Raw genomic sequence first — 17,591 nt, forward strand, 5'->3', positions numbered from 1 at the left:
CCAATAGTTAAGAAATTGTAGAGAAAGATGTCTGATGCCAAATGTGCTTGAGGCCTCACGCCCCACATGCTCAGATTTCTCAGAGAATAGATTTTAATTTAATTGTGCACTCCTCCTGCTGACTAAAATAAGGGGCTCACTGTCATGAATCTGTGATAGGCTGCACTTTAAAAGTTCATAAGTGCTGTATAAATATGTGATGGACTGTGAAGGGTTAATGCTGCACAGAGCTGGAAAGCCTTGAGTAACAGGCTGCTCAAAAGGAATTTGATTGGTTAGCATCAGTAGAGCAGAAAGACTTGGGAACTGACTGCTGAGGAGAATTCAATCTAGTACTGGCTGAGATGGAAAGCCCTGACTGAGAAAAGTTTAGCTCTGACTGAAGAGAGTGCAACACTGACTGAGGACTGGGAATAGGCTTCCCAATCCCCAGGTCCCAGCAGGGGATCCCCTGGTTTTACAGGCTTCCCCTCGCCCCCAGCCAGCTGGCCAGCAGGGGAAGGCCCCGCCACCATGTACCTCTAGTACTCTGGCAGGTTTAGAAACCTGCAAACAGGTCCCGTTTTAAAATGTTTGTTTCTGTTGTTTGTATGCCTTTAAAGTTGAGCAGGAAGCAGGAAACAGGAAGCACTTCATGGGGAAGGTCAGCTGCAGCTTCCGTTTATTTTGCTTTCCTTATCAGAGCAAGTAACCAAACTCAGTAAGTGAGTGTGTGTGTGTGTGTGTGTGTGTGTGTGTGTGTGAGAGAGAGAGAGAGAGAGAGAGAGAGGGAGGGTTGCCAATCCCCAGGTGGAGGCAGGGGATTCCCCAGTTTGGAGGCCCTTCCCTACTTTAGAAAGCTTTAGAAACAGGGTGGGGGGAGGAAAATGTCTACTAGTCACTCTATTGTTCCCTATGGAGAACAATTCCCATACGGAATAATAGGAAATTGATCCACGCGTGTCTAGGGCTCTGGGAGGGTGTTCTTTGAGGTAGACGCACCAAATTTGTAGCATAGCATCTAATACCTTCCCTCAAAACACCCTCCAAGTTTCAAAAGGATTGGACCAGGGGGGCCATTTCTATGAGCCCCCAAAGAAAGTGTCCCTATCCTTCATTATTTCTAATGGAGAGAAGGCATTGAAAAGGTGTGCCGTCCCTTTCAATGTGATGGCCAGAACTCCCTTTGGAGTTCAATTGTACTTGTTCCAACCTTGCTCATGGCTTCACCCCCAGTGTCTCCTGGCCCCACCCCAAAGTCTTCTGGCTCTACCCCCAAAGTCCCCAGATATTTTTTGTATTGGACTTGGCAACCCTAACTGGGAAGGTTGGCAAGGAGGAGTGGGAGAATCAGTGAAGACCCCCATTTGGGCCAGGAAAAGGGAGATATCTTCTAGTTAGAGAAGAGATTCCCTGTCCATTTGAACAGGAGAGAGTTCTAAAGAGAAGAGTGATCCCTGGTGTGGACAGAGAAGGAATTTTGATGCTTGTTAGTGTATCCCTGCCTTCTGAAACCGCTGAAGAGTCAGTTAAACTTAAGAAAACATACTGGAGTGTTTGGGAAACAGTGAAACAAAAGCCTTTCATTTCAAAGATTCTAAGATTGCATGAAAGGTTTAAAACTCTCAATTGCTGGAAACATTTGAACTGTACTTTGTGAAAATATCAAGTTATCTCAGAGCTCTTACTGATTTACCATAGACATTTTACTCCTGATTTCATCTGGCCTTCCCCCCTCTATGATTAATAACATACTGTTTAACTTCTGAATGTTATAAAGCTTCTCATGTGCCATTTCAGAAGTGTAAGCTAAGAGGGTAATTTTGTCTCTTCCCTCAAGTTCCTCAGCTGAGCCAGCATAAAAATATAATAGCATGACAGGGTGGGACAGCCATAGATCTTCCAGAAAGGAGAAAATAGATAAAGGGGCTGCTCAGTCAGAAAGGAAGAGAAAAAGAGAGGAAAAATCCTGAGTCTGTGGGAAGGAATGAGGCTGGGTTGCCATAACATCTTTCTGCTTTATTGGCTGACTTTGAGCAGGTGAAGACAGCAGAAATCATAGAAGAATTTTATAGAAAAGTTTACCAATGGCATGATTACTATAGGGAGGGCTTTTTTTGTAGAAAAAGCCCAGCAGGAACTCATTTGCATATTAGGCCACACCTCCTAATATTACCATTGCTTCACATTGGACTTTTTTGTAGAAAAAGCCCAGCAGGAACTTATTTGCATATTAGGACACACCTCCTGACACCAAGCCAGCCAGAATTGTGTACCTACTCAAAAAAGCCCTGACTATAGGGATGATATAGCATGCTGCTGAGAGAGGAAATAAGTCTTGGCTAGGGCCTGAGGATACAGTTAAACTAGGTGCTTCTACTACTAAAGGCAGATTTGGAAAAATAAATGTCAAGTATTTTAGTTTGGCTAGTGAAGAAAATTTGGAATGGGTACAGTAACATTCTTCAGGACCTGAAATTATCCTCCATTAAATTATTCTCATTTAAAAGAGTATGAAAAGAAATAAGTGACCTGGGCAAAAGGAGAAGAAACACATGTCTGGGATCGCAATTCACCAGATCCTGAAGACACCATCAATGATCAGAAGGCATCCAGTTGAGGTCATCCCTGGGACTACTGAAAGACTCATGTGCTTGGAGTCTTTGGCAAAAGGGGGAAAGCCCAGGTTACAGTGTCAGCTTTTGGAAAGACCACCAAAGGCCTGATGCCATTTCTTCTGCTTAAGCAAATGATGAAATTTGGAATGCTGAAATCCACCCAATTCAGCCCTATGAAATCTAGGAAGGGGGAAAAGCTGCACATTATTTGAACAGATACTTGTCTACAAAACGAGTTTTAATTTCCCTGAAACAAAGCAATACCATAAAGAGAGGATGGTCTGTCAGATACCTGTCCTCTGCCTTAAACCTTATGATATAGCTATTTCAGTAACATTAAGTAATCAAAATATACCATATCCAACCTATGTAATATTTGCTCTGTCCAGAAGTAGACTTGCCTTTCTTTGTTCTACAAAGCTCAATAATGGAAGGACTATCAGCCGCCCTAAGCCATCTTTGTGGGAAGGGCGGGATATGAATCATAAATAAATAAATAAATAAATAAGTCTTATCCACCTTAGAATAAGAACATAAGAACATAAGAGAAGCCATGTTGGATCAGGCCAATGGCTCATACAGTCCAACACTCTGTTTCACACAGTGGCCAAAAATTTATATATATATACACACACACACACACACACACACTGTGGCTAAAAGCCACTGATGGACCTCTGCTCCATATTTTTATCTAACCCCCTCTTGCAGCTGGCTATACTTGTAGCCACCACTACCTTCTGTGGCAGTGAATTCCACATGTTAATCACCCTTTGGGTGAAGAAGTACCTCCTTTTATCCGTTCTAACCCAACTGCTCAGCAATTTCATTGAATGCCCACGAGTTCTTGTATTATGAGAAAGGGAGAAAAGTACTTCTTTCTCTACTTTCTCCATCCCATGCATAATCTTGTAAACCTCCATCACGTCACCCCGCAGTCGACGTTTCTCCAAGCTAAAGAGCCCCAAGCGTTTTAACCTTTCTTCATAGGGAAAGTGTTCCAAACCTGCAATCATTCTAGTTGCCCTTTTCTGCACTTTTTCCAGTGATATAATATCCATTTTGAGGTGCGGTGACCAGAATTGCACACAGTATTCCAAATGAGACCGCACCATCTATTTATACAGGGACATTATGATACTGGCTGATTTGTTTTCAATTCCCTTCCTAATAATTCCCAACATGGCGTTGGTCTTTTTTATTGCAATCGCACACTGTCTTGACATTTTCAGTGAGTTATCTACCACGACCCCAAGATCTCTCTCTTGGTCAGTCTCTGCCAGTTCACAACCCATCAACTTGTATTTGCAGCTGGGATTCTTGGCCCCAATGTGCATTACTTTGCACTTGGCCACATTGAACTTCATCTGCCATGTTGACGCCCACTCACCCAGCCTCAACAGATCCCTTTGGAGTTCCTCACAATCCTCTCTGGTTCTCACCACCCTGAACAATTTAGTGTCATCTGCAAACTTGGCCACTTCTCTGCTTACTCTCAACTCCAAATCGTTTACGAACAAGTTAAAGAGCATGGGACCCAGTACTGAGCCCTGTGGCACTCCACTGCTTACCTCCACTGCGAAGACTGCCCATTTATACTCACTCTCTGCTTCCTATTAATTAGCCAGTTTTTGATCCACAAGAGGACCTGTCCTTTTACTCCATGACTCTCAAGCTTTCTAAGGAGCCTTTGATGAGGAACTTTATCAAAAGCTTTCTGGAAGTCAAGGTAAACAATATCTATCGGGTCTCCTTTGTCTACGTTTGTTCACCCCCTCAAAGAAATGTAACAGGTTAGTGAGGCACGATCTTCCCTTACAGAACCCATGCTGAGTCTTCCTCAATAACTCGTGTTCATCAATGTGCCTACTCATTCTGTCCTTGATAATGGTTTCAACCAACTTTCCCGGTATTGAAGTCAGACTGACTGGCCTGTAGTTACTCGGATCTCCTCTGAAACCCTTTTTAAAGATGGGGGTAACATTTGCTACCTTCCAGTCCTCAGGAACGGAGGCAGATTTCAATGAAAGATTACATATTTTTGTCAGAAGATCCACAAGTTCAACTTTGAGTTCTTTCAGAACTCTTGGATGTATGCCATCCAGACCTGGTGACTTATTAGTTTTTAATTCATCCATCAGTTGTAGGACCTCCTTTCTTGTCACCTCAGTCTGGCTCAGGTCTTTCAACACCCCTTCCAATAGAAGTGGTTCCAGAGCAGGCAAACACTTCTCATCTTCCACAGTGAAGACAGAGGCAAAAAAATCATTTAGCTTCTCAGCCATTTCCCTATCTTTCTTCAGTAATCCTTTGACCCCTTGGTCATCCAAGGGCCCCACTGCCTCCCTGGCTGGTTTCCTGTTTCTAATATATTTGAAGAAATTTTTATTGTTGGTCTTTATGTTTTATGCAATATGCTCATAGTCCCTTTTTGCCTGCCTGATCATAGTCTTGCATTTGATTTGCCATTGCCTGTGTTCCCTTTTATTAATTTCCCTTGGACTAGCTTTCCACCGCTTAAAGGAGTCCTTCTTACCTTTTACAGCTTCCATTACTTTGTTTGTAAACCATGCAGGCCTTCTCTGATACCTGTTTGTACCTTTCCTAACTTGTGGTATATATTTTATCTGTGCTTCTAGGATTGTAGTTTTAAATAGCCTCCAAGCTTCCCTAAGGGTTTTGACTGTATTTACCTTTCCTTTCAGTTTCCTCCTCACATGCTTCCTCATCTCAGAGAATTTACCCCTTTTAAAGTTAAACATGGTTGTGCTGGTCTTTTGGGGCAACTCCCTATTTATACAAATAGTGAAATCAATAACATTATGGTCACTGCTCCCAAGCGATGCAATCACTTTTACATCTCTCACCAGGTCTTGGGCATTACTTAGGACCAAATCCAGGATCGCCCCACCCCTGGTAGGTTCTGTGACCATCTGCTCCATAGCATTGACTAACTGAAGCATCCATTGAGAGCATCTAGAAACTCAGTCTCTTTCTTTCGACCAGAACACATATTGACCCAATCAATCTGCAGGTAGTTAAAATCACCTATGACGACACAGTTTTTTCATCTAGACACCATCTTTAAGCCTTCCATCATATTATAGTCGTCCTCTGTCTTTTGATTTGGCGGGCGATAAAAAACTCCCATAGTTAAATTTCCTTTTGGGCCCTCTATTTCAACCCAAAGCATTTCTATAAGGGAGTCTAATTCTCTGACCTCAGTCTTACTGGACCGTATGCCCTCTCTGACATACAGAGCCACCCCACCTCCAACCCTACCCTCCCTATCCTTCCGGTATAACTTATATCCAGGAATCACCGTGTCCCACTGATTCTCCTCATTCCACAAAGTTTCTGAAATTCCCACAATGTCTATGTTTTCTCTCAACACTAAGCATTCCAACTCACCAATTAACATAAGAACATAAGAGAAGCCATGTTGGATCAGGCCAACGGCCCATCAAGTCCAACACTCTGTGTCACACAGTGGCAAAAAATGTTATATACACACATACACTGTGGCTAATAGCCACTGATGGACCTGTGCTCCATACACTGTGGCTAATAGCCACTGATGGACCTGTGCTCCATACACTGTGGCTAATAGCCACTGATGGACCTGTGCTCCATATTTTTATCTAAACCCCTCTTGAAGGTGGCTATACTTGTGGCCGCCACCACCTCCTGTGGCAGTGAATTCCACATGTTAATCACCCTTTGGGTGAAGAAGTACTTCCTTTTATCCGTCTTAACCTGTCTGCTCAGCAATTTCATCGAATGCCCACGAGTTCTTGTATTGTGAGAAAGGGAGAAAAGTACTTCTTTCTCTACTTTCTCCATTCCATGCATTATCTTGTAAACCTCTATCATGTCACCCCGCAGTCGACGTTTCTCCAAGCTAAAGAGTCCCAATTTTACTTCCTAATCTTATATAATAACCTTATTCACCTCATATCAATGGCTTTCCAAGATAAACTCTTTCATCCCTAACTCTTTGATAAGACTCCTTTTGATACAATCTAACATACAGTAATTGGCTGTTATCTGGCAGTCATTGCTCTATCTCATCTGAACAGCCACATCAAGTTGTTAGATTAAAGATCATTTGTAATCTGTGTCCTAAATAGGGTGACTGTAAAGACTGTCTTCAGTCAGGATGACTGTAAAGACTGTCTTCAGTTAGTCAATGCAGATACATAAAGAATCTGGATATATGTGTGATCCAATGAAACTGCAATAAGTTCCTGCTACTTGGATAAGTTCCTGCTACTTGGGCATCCAAATCCAAATATTTATTACAGCAGAAGCCAGCAGCAATAACAGTTCACAACAATAGCCAAGGAATTAATGAGAATACAAAAATAAAATCTGAAATATAAAAAAAGATAAAATACAGTATAAGTAAAAACAAGTTACAGTATATCTTCCATTTTCTGATCACTAAGCAACAGAATCTGGCCACAGCACAGGATATGAAACTTTGAGTGTCTTCTAGGAGAAAGTTATACAATGTTTCTGGCCTAAATTGCAGATAAGATTGCAGAGGATTAAATTTAGACAAAAGTGATATAAGATGGAACCGTTCTTCCTGGTAGAGTTGGCAATACAGAAGTACATGGATGGTGGATTCCACCATATTGGACTTACAAGGCATAACCATTCCTGCATGGGCACACACAAAAATTTATCTTGCAGCACAGCAGGGGGAAGTGCCCTACAAAATGCCCATCTATAGGGCTCATAAGTAATATCAGACAGGTATGGGGCAGCTTTAAAATTAGGCCAAGATTTTAAACATCTAAAACTCTTTAGAAGTAAGGCCTCTTCATTTTGTAATTCAATATCAAGAAGCCTCAGAATAATAACTGTTCTTGCCTTGTTCAGGCTTCCACAAAAAAGATCTTCAAGGTTTAGTCCAATACATTTACTTTTATTAAGAATTAGTGTAGCCCAGGCAGGAAAAGGGTCTGAGGCTAAATAAAAAGGCATCAACTCTTTTGGATTGTAATGAATTTTCAACCAAAGAGATATTGCCTATGCCTAGATTTTTAGTTCAACCCTGGGTAAACCAGCCTCTTGTCCAAGTATTACATTAGAAACACTTTTAGGTATGGATAGGGCATCAAAGAAGGATTTTGCTCTCTTGAGCTATTAAAAAAATATGGACCAACATATTCCATCATCAATACTAGTATCAGGTCAAGAATATCATCTATTTGTGCCATATGTACTTCTAAATAAGCTGCTTAGCTCACACTCTCTCTTGACTAAACTACTCATTCTAGGGTAATATAAGAAGAGACTGGTGACTGGTAAATTTCTACTTTGGCCACCAAATGAGAAGAGAGCATTCACTGGAGAAGGCCCTGATGTTGGGAAAGATTGACGGTAAAAGAAGAAGGATGAGATGGTTAGACACTGTTATTGATGCAACGAACGTGAATTTGAGCAAACTTAGGAGTACAACAGTAACAACAGTACAACAGTAACAACACAACAGATTTCTACAAACAGTTGATTGTGATGCTGGAGTAGGGGGTGGGGGGCTTAATTCTTCCCCCCTCACTGGTTTCCCATTGTTAATCATCCCCCACCCCTCTATTTGCCTCAGCAGTGAAGATTTACGAGCATCAGTATGTTTTCCCTATGCAGGCAAATAGCAGTATCAGGGACTGTATGAAAATGGTGTCAGGGAAAGTGTTAACCCCCTTCTCCATGTTAAGATCACAATTCAGCTTTGAGCTTCCTCCTGCTGTTAATTAAAGAAAGTAATTCACCAATCATGTACATTTTATGTCTCACCTAATACAAGTGGTTCTCTCAGTGATTGGTAACTGCTGGTATATGAACATATATGAACATATGAAGCTGCCTTATACTGAATCAGACCCTTGGTCCATCAAAGTCAGTATTGTCTTCTCAGACTGGCAGCAGCTCTCCAGGGTCTCAAGCTGAGGTTTTTCACACCTATTTGCCTGGACCCTTTTTTGGAGATGCCAGGGATTGAACCTGGGACCTTCTGCTTACCAAGCAGATGTTCTATCACTGAGCCACCGTCCCTCCCCATAGGTTGGTAGCACCCTCCCTCAAATTCATAAATAATCAAGTTTATTGTTTAATGTGGAGTTAGTTATGTCACTGACACCATGGTTCTGATAGTCATTGGTAGCTACTCACATATGGCCTCATCCACTGTATTTGATGCAATTTCTCTTCTGACAGCATGCGAGTTCCAATGGAACTGAAATGTGCTGGGAAAGTATCATCCTCAAAAAGTATGCCACGACTCAGGCAGTGGTCTCTCAGATCAACAAAGTCCTGATTTAGAAATTTCTGAGGGAAAATTGGGTTTCCAGGTCTCCAAGTCTTTTGCCAGTCCTGCTCCTGCTTCTTTTGATACATATCAGGAAAGGTTCCTATTCGTTTCCTGTAATTAGGAAATAGTAGTAGTGAGGAAATTTATAGTAGTGAAGAGTATTATTAATTACCAAGTCTGTGGACTGAAGCCCACAGGAACAGAAACACAAAGAAAATCCAAAAGGTAAAATCCCCAAATTAAACCAATGCTACCACTGCTCAGATGACATTGCAAGTCTTCCCTCAGGAGAGACAGATGTCACTGAGATACTTCAGCCTTGTTGTCTCAAGGGAAAGTAAATTTTTACACTGCTCTCTTTCTCCTTTTGTCACAGACAATCACAAAGATTTTCAAAGAAAGCAAGAAATCCTCCTGTCATAGCTGATTACAAAACTGTAATCTATCTTTTGACTCATCAGGTAACGGGGCCCAAATCCACAGGGCAATTAAAAACATTTGCAGGAACAGCTCCCTTCGCAGTATCATACAAGCATATTGGCATGTTCTTTGTATCTACAGTAACTGTAATCTTGATTACTAAAATCAACATAAGGACAGATATTAGACAAAGAAAAAACATGTCATGGAATTCTACATACCGACACAGGATTAATTTCTTTTTTTATCTTTTTTTTTTTTTGGAATAACAAAATTTTTATTTTGCAATATATTGAAAAATATTCTACTATCAGAATCTAAATATAGTTCATCAATACATTACACATTTTCCCATCCATCCCCCCCCCCTCCAAATTGTGACCTCCGCCGGTATACAGAACAAATTAAAAACCTTTTAAAAGTAAAAATTCCCATATATAGAATCTTAACTTTATCTTAACTCCAATATAACTACTATTCTTATTCCTTTACTTAATACTTTCTGCTTAATCATCAATATTACACATTTAATCAGCTAGCCATAATCTATTCTCCTTTGTACTTTGAAAATTCAATTATTACTTGTTAAACATTGAACAAAGATTTCGCAGTCATTAAATCATCACTAAAAATTATTCAAATCTTAATCTTATCTTAACTCACATGGACTTACTATATTGGACTCAGCTACTTACATTTCGTTCCTAAAACAATACTCAGTAATCACAGTCCTTTTTCTCTTTTTAAAATTCAGTTAATATTATCAAAAACCACTAGATGGCTCTTCACCTTCAATTGTATCCCCACATAGTTTTAGAATTTATTCCAATCTTCTTTAAATTTCTCCAGGTTACAGTCTTTTAAGATTCTAGTAAGTTTGTTCATTTCACTCCAATTAAGAACCTTTAAGATCCAGTCCCATTTTTCTGGTATTTTATCTTGCTTCCACATTTGGCATACAATGTCCTTGTAGCTGAAAGCAAATACCACAGCAATGTCCTGTCTTGCTTTGGAAAGCTTTCCATTTGTAATCCCACCAGAAAGACATCTGGTGCTCTCTTAATATTATATCCCAAGATTTTCGAAATCTCTTGTTGAGTCATTAGCCAAAATTGTTTCGCCTTTTCACAAGACCACCACATATGGTAGAAAGAACCTTCATGTTTTTTACATTTCCAACACCTATCTGAAGCTTGATTGTTCATTTTTGCTAGTTTTTAGGTGTCATATACCACCTATACAGCATTTTAAAACAGTTCTCTTCTATATTATAACACGTTGAAATTTTCATAAAGTTCTTCCATCGGTGTTCCCACGTCTCCATTTGTATTTCTTTATTAAAGTTTGTCGCCCATTTAATCATTTGAGGTTTCACAACCTCCTCTTCTGTAGACCATTTAAATAGCAACTTATAAGTCCTTGAAATCAATTTTTCATTTTCACCCAACAGCATTTTTTCCATTTCCGTTTTTTCAAATCTTATACCTGTACTTCTAATATCTTTTTCCACCAAACTTTTAATCTGAAGCAGTTGAAACCAATCAAATTTTCCTTGCAGTTCTTCAGCCAATTTCATTTCAACTTTACCTCCCTGAAATCTTAGCAGTTGTTCGTATGATACATATTTCTCTTCTTGTGGACTTTGAGACAATTTAATAACTTCAGTCAGCACTATCCAAAGTGGTTTTCTCTCATCACCATATTTATTATATTTTTTCCATGTATTCAGCAAGTTCCTCCTTATATAATGGTGTGAGAAAAAACCATCCATCTTCTCTTTCCCGTAATACATATATGCATGCCAACCAAAAATGTTTCCTTGCCCTTCTAAAGCCAATAATTTTTTATTGATCAAAGTCATCCAGTCCTTAATCCATATCAAACATACTGCATCATGATATAACATTAAATCAGGTAATTGGAAGCCATCTCTTTCTTTTGCATCCGTCAGGATTTTTATCTTAATTCTTGGTTTCTTGCCCGCCCATATAAATTCTGAGATCTTTCTTTGCCAACAGTTAAATTGTTTCTTATCTCTCACAATTGGATTGGTTTGAAAAAGAAACATAATTCTTGGTAAAACATTCATTTTAATAGCAGATATCCTCCCCAACATAGATAAATTCAATTTGTTCCATTTTAACATGTCTTCTTCAATCTTATGCCAAAGTTTTTCATAATTGTTCTTATATAAATCAGTATTTCTCATCGTAATTTCTACACCTAAGTATTTTACCTTTGAAACAACTTCACAACCTGTAACATTTTGTAGCTCTTTCTGTTTGCCTGATGACAAGTTCTTAGTAAGGATTTTCGATTTTTCTTTATTAATATAAAAGCCTGCTAACTCACCATACTCATTTACTTTCTTTAATAACAAGGGTGTCACTTAAAATGGATTTTCATTGATAAACATCACATCATCCGCAAAGGCCCTGTATTTATATGAAAAACCTTTCAACTTCAAACCCTCAATCACATTATCATCATCAATTTGAGACAGCAAGACCTTTAGGGTCACTATAAACAACAACAGAGATAGAGGGCAGCCTTGTCTTGTGCCTTTGCTAATCTTCATCTGCTCAGTCAAGTCAGCATTCACACAAAGTTCAACTTGTTGTTCTGTGTATATTGCCTTGACCATCCTTATAAAATCATCTCCTAATTTCATTGTTTCCATCACAGCAAACATAAAGTCCCAGTTAAGATTGTCAAAAGCTTTTTCTGCATCAGCAAAAAATAAAGCCACCTCTTTTTCTGGATGCTTATCATAATATTCTACAATAGCTATTACAGTTCTGATATTGTCTCTTATTTGCCTTCTGGGAGAAAACCTGCTTGTTCCTCTTGAATAGAAATGTTCAAATGCTGCTTAAGTCGTTCCACTAGAATTCTAGCAAAAATCTTATAGTCGTTATTCAATAGTGAGATCGGTCTGTAGTTTTTTACATTCATGGAATCTCTATCATCTTTTGGAATCAAAGTAATAACGGCTTCTTTCCATGTGTTTGGCACCTTCCCATCTTGCCTTATGCAGTTCATCAACTTTTGAAGTTTTGGTACTAGCTCTTCTCCCAAGACTTTATAAAATTTTGCTGAAAAGCCGTCAGGACCCGGAGCTTTTCCTAATTTCATTGAACAAATTGCTGCTTCAATTTCTATTTTCTCAATTGGATCATTTAAAATCTTTTCCATATTCTCACTTAAGGGTTGTACTTTGATTTTTCGCAAGTAGGCATCAATTTTCTCACTATTTATTTGTTGACATTTGAATAATTTGGCCTAGAATTTGTAGAACTCCCTTTTACTTCCAGCTTGATCCACAATTTCTTTACCCTTCGAAAAAATCTTGTTTATAAACTTTTTCTCCCTTTTTTTTCAGTTACCAGGCCAAGTATTTCCCCGGTTTATTTGTGCCTTCAAATGATTTCTGTTGTAGTCTTTTTAAATTCCACTCCACCTCTTTATTCAATAAATGTCTCAATTGATTCTGTAAAATTATCTCTCTCATTATTTTTTTTCCCCTCGGTCTTTTCTTCAAATCATTTTCTTTTCTGCTGATTTCTACTTGCAAGTCCTTCAGTTTTTTTCCTTGGCTCTTTTGTCTTTATTGTTCAATGTAATTAGCAATCCTCTCATAACAGCTTTATACGCGTCCCATACAGTCTGAATAATAACCTCTTGGTCTTCATTAGCCTGGAAGAAAGCTTTGGTCTCTTTTTCAAGAGATTTTACTACTTTAGCTTTTAACAACAGGTCTTCATTTAGTCTCCATCTTCTTCTCTTTCTCCTTCCCTTTGCTGACCACATTAATGGATTGTGATCTGCACCTATTTTTGGAAGAATCTCTATTTTATTAGTAATAAGTTCCAAATTTTTCATAGTCCATATCATATTAATTCTTGAGAAGGAATCATGTCTTGCTGAAAAAAAAGTATAGTCACGTACATTAGGATTAAAATTTCTTCAGATGTCTTCCAAACTTTCTTGCTTTATTATTTCAAAAAAAGACTTTGGCAACTTACCATCTTTTTTCTTTTTGTTTCCTGGTCTATCCAGAGAGTTTTTAATTGTTCCATTGAAATCTCCCACTAACATTACCTGTTCATAAGTCATTTGATCAAGTTGTTGCTGAATATCTTTTAAAGAAGCATCTTTTGCCCCATTAGGTGCATATAGTCCCAACAACAACGTCTTTTTTTCATTTATAAACACCTCCACAGCAATGTATCTACCTTCATTGTTTTTAAAAACCAATTTTGGCTCCAATTCTTTTTTAATATAAAAGACCACTCCCTTTTTTTTTCTTTAGCTAATGAAAAAAATTCTTCCCCCAAAGCCTTATTCCACAAAAATTTGTAATCCAATTGCTTAATATGTACTTTGTGTAAACATACTATACTACATTTCTGCTTTTTGGTCCAATGAAAAATTGCTTTTCTTTTTTGAGGTGAATTAAGACCATTTACATTCCAAGAAATTAATTTATGATCCATAATGATTTTTCAATTATTTTGTATCCTCAAATTCTTTATTATCCAGAAATTCATTCATGCCTTGCATGTCCACTATTGTCTTCCTCAGTCTTTTATATTCAAAGCTAAGACCTTCATGTGAAATCCATCTTATCTTATATCCTTGTCTCTCAGCTTGTCTGTCAATTTCTTGAATTGTTTTCTGTCAGTGATAACTTACCTCAGCAGTTCCTTCATCGTCCGCACTCTGCTTTCCTCCACCACCAATGGACTTTCAAATTGCTTGCTTAAGATCCTTCCCACCACGTCTCTTGTGGTAAACTTCACTACCACATCTCTGGGTAGCTTGCACTTTCTGGCAAATTCTGAATTGACCCTGTAGACATAATCACACAAACGTCCCATCTCTACAGGGTCATCTCCCATAAAATCAGCCAATATTGTAGCAATATAGTTCTTTAGATCCTCTTGGTCAGTCTCAGGTACTCCTCTTAGACGTATCATGTTCTTCATCAACTTGCAATCCTGTAATATTGCTTTATCCTGCATCTTTTTAATGGTAGCATCTTGATCTTTTATCTTTTCTTCAATCTCTTCAGTCTTTTTCGCTGTTGCTTGAGACTCTTTTCTCAGTTCATCAATTTCTTTTTTAATATCCTTCTTTACTTTTTCAGGACTTGAATTTATTTCTTTAGTTATTTCCTTAGTGAGTTTCTTTTCACTTCCTGTTATTAAATCCTTCATTGCTTTTACAAGTCTTGCTTCCATAGCATCCAGTTGATCCTGCCCTTGTTTAGACATTTTTCCTTCTGCCAATGAGGAGGCTCTTGCCCTTATAGCTCTTAATCCCAATTTCTGGTCTGACATTACTGGCTGCCCATTGCAAGTAATGGAGTTCAAATTGATCTCACCAATCCACAATCTGATAGTTGCATTTAATAGATTAGAGCATGCCCTTTCCAGCAAGCCCAAAATCGCCGTCCTCAGAGCTCCCTGGCTTGAGAAAATTAATTTTCAAATTTTTAAATTTCCAAAATGATAGTCACAATATTTCCAAGCCTCACTTTTAAAAAACTTTTCCTTTTCCCCTAGGGCTTATTTTTCATTTCCAAATATATAGTCCAGATTGTTTCTCCTTTTAGGGATGATTTATGTTGATTATTAGTATTATTACAGTCCAGTTTCACTGTATTTTATAAAAAAAAACCTTTGACCTTTCTGTAATGGCCTCCAATGTTTCTCTATGGTTTCTAGTTCTTGAAAATACTCGGATGTTTAGAAGTTACTGAGTCTGTACGAAACCAGAAGCCCTGAGTTGGACACCATGGCCACTTTCCTCCAGGTGCTGCTGATGCAGTATGAAGACCCACTCCAAGAAACCCGAGCTCTGACCACCTTGCGAGACATGCAGCAAGGGTCAAAATTGGTGCATCAGTATGCAGCTGAATTTCGAGCAAACACAGCTAAGATTTGGGGATGGAACGAGCTAATGAAAATTGAGCAATTCCAGAGGGACCTGAATGCGAGCATGTTGGACCGAGCACTACAACAAGCTTGCCCGACCATGCTGGTAGGGTGGGTGCAACTAGCCGGTGAGGTCGAGACCAACATGAAAAGAGTGGCCCTACAACGGCAGCAGCAGCAAGGGGGAAAGGGGGGACGTGAGGCTCGGTTGGGGGCAAAAGCAGATGGGAAAAAGGCCAACCCCACAGGGACCAACAAACCAGCTACCCCTCGACGTTGTTTTCGATGTAGGGACCTGAATCATCTGGCCGCCAATTACCCGGAACAGCCTCGAGGCTCCCCCCCTTGCTCCAAAGCCCGGCATACCAAAGCCAAAGAAGAACAAAGGCTGCCCAAAGGACTCGGCGAAAGGGAGTACAATAACTGCAACTTCAGTGGACGAACATACCATCATCATAGATGAGCTGAGCAAGATGTCCTGGGAAGATGAACCGGCGGTAAATGGGGATGACCTGCACTGAGAGGTGCCGAGCAGCAGGTCGTGGAACTAACGGCACCACTAAGGGTGAGGATAACGGGATCTTTATTTTTTGTTCCTCTGACATTATTAAACCCAAGGTTAAAGCAATTTATTCATGTTCAGGCCCTAATTGATTCGGGGTGCACAAGAGACATAATCACACCCAAGTTGGTGGAAGCCCTGGGCCTCCACAAAACTCAGTTGCCGCACCCCATACAATTTGAACAGATGGACGGGACTATAATGAGAGGGGAGCCATGCGTCAATCGGACTCAAGAGCTACCAGTGGGGATAGAGAACCACTGGGACACCGAACTCTTTGTGATAGCCCCCTCTTCGTCCTTTGACATTGTATTAGGGGTAGGATGGTTGGCGAAACATGAGCCCGATATTAAATGGGGAGAACAGACTATAGATTTTACCAATAAGAAGCGTGATCACCATCACTGGGACAAAACTTGGGGCACTGATTCACCACCTAGGAACGAAAAACTGTGCTTAACAATAGAAGAAGTTCGCTCGATCCCTAAGGATACAGAGACTTGAGAAGAGTGTTCAGTGAAGAGGACGCAAATGAACTTCCTCCCCACCGGGACACTGATTGCGCCATAGAACTGATCCCCAGACAGGAGCTCCCCAGAGCCAAATTCTACTCGATGGGGTGGGCAGAGAAAGCCGAGTTACAGAAATTTTTAGACAAAAATTTAAAAAGACGTTTTATCCGACCGGCTACAGCCCCCCATGCAGCTCCTGTACTCTTCAGAAAGAAGGACGAGGAATTAATGGGATTTCTACATCGAATGCCCACCCCATACCCCTAATCAAAGATCTGTTAAGCACGGGTGTCAGAGGGAAAAGTTTTCACCAAGCTAGATTTGCGGGACGTATACTTCAGAGTGCACATAAAGGAGGGGGATGAATGGAAAACCACCTTCAATACCCCCATGGGTCAATTTAAATATCTGCTCATGCCATTTGGATTACAAGGGGCCCCAGGAGTTTTTATGAACTTCATAAATGAAGTATTATGCAAATATTTGTATAAAGGGGTCATGGTGTACCTGGACAATATAATTATTTATTCCAAAGACTTACAATCACATGTGAAACTGGTGAGGGAAGTATTAAGCACCCTATACGAAAACAAACTGTATGCCAAGCTGTCTAAGTGCAAATTCCACAAAATGGAGCTTGACTATTTGGGATATAGGGTGTCCAGGAGAGAATTGGCAATGGACCCCGCCAAAATCCAGGCAGTATTAGACTGGGAACCCTCGAGGACACCTAGACAGCTCCAATCATTCCTATGGTTCGCCAATTTTTACCGTAATTTCATTCAGGGGTTCACGCAAACGATGCTAACCCTGATGGACCTTCTCAAAACAAAAGGGAAAGGTCCCAAAACTAAGAAACCAGGGGTGAAATTAGAATGGACAGCCAAATGCCAAGAGGCATTCAATAAACTGAAAAGACTCTTCACTAGCGAACCTATTCTCATTCACCCTAACGAATTGAAACCTTTCGTGGTTCAATGCAATGCCTCCGATGTTGCTATGGGAGCGATCCTGATGCTGCCTGATGATGGGGGGTGGGGGTTAAAACCTTGTGCGTACATTTCCAAAAAGTTCTCCCAAGAGCAACGGAATTGGTCTATCTGGGATAAGGAGGCGTTCACAGTAACTTTTGCATTAAAAACCTGGCAATCTTGGTCAGAAGGAGCGAGGATTCCTTTTGAGATTTGGACAGACCATAAGAATTTAGAAGCCCTCATGGGGCGGAGGAAGCTGACGGAGAAA

General features: G+C 39.9%; 1 protein-coding gene across 1 annotated transcript in view; it reads right to left on the reverse strand.

The window, feature by feature from the left end:
• The window catches only part of CAPN13 (calpain 13), a 170,716-nt gene extending 156,668 nt beyond the window's left edge, over positions 1-14,048 (reverse strand). The window contains exons 1-2 of the mRNA XM_060244658.1: positions 14,032-14,048; positions 8,778-9,027 (exon numbers count right to left, since the gene is read on the reverse strand). Of these exons, the coding sequence (XP_060100641.1) occupies positions 8,778-9,027; positions 14,032-14,048 (267 nt within the window). The remainder of the gene's footprint in view (positions 1-8,777; positions 9,028-14,031) is intronic.
• Between the last annotated feature and the right edge of the window lie 3,543 nt (positions 14,049-17,591).

This window comes from Heteronotia binoei, chromosome 1, assembly GCF_032191835.1.
Source record: "Heteronotia binoei isolate CCM8104 ecotype False Entrance Well chromosome 1, APGP_CSIRO_Hbin_v1, whole genome shotgun sequence".
Classification (NCBI taxonomy): domain Eukaryota; kingdom Metazoa; phylum Chordata; class Lepidosauria; order Squamata; family Gekkonidae; genus Heteronotia; species Heteronotia binoei.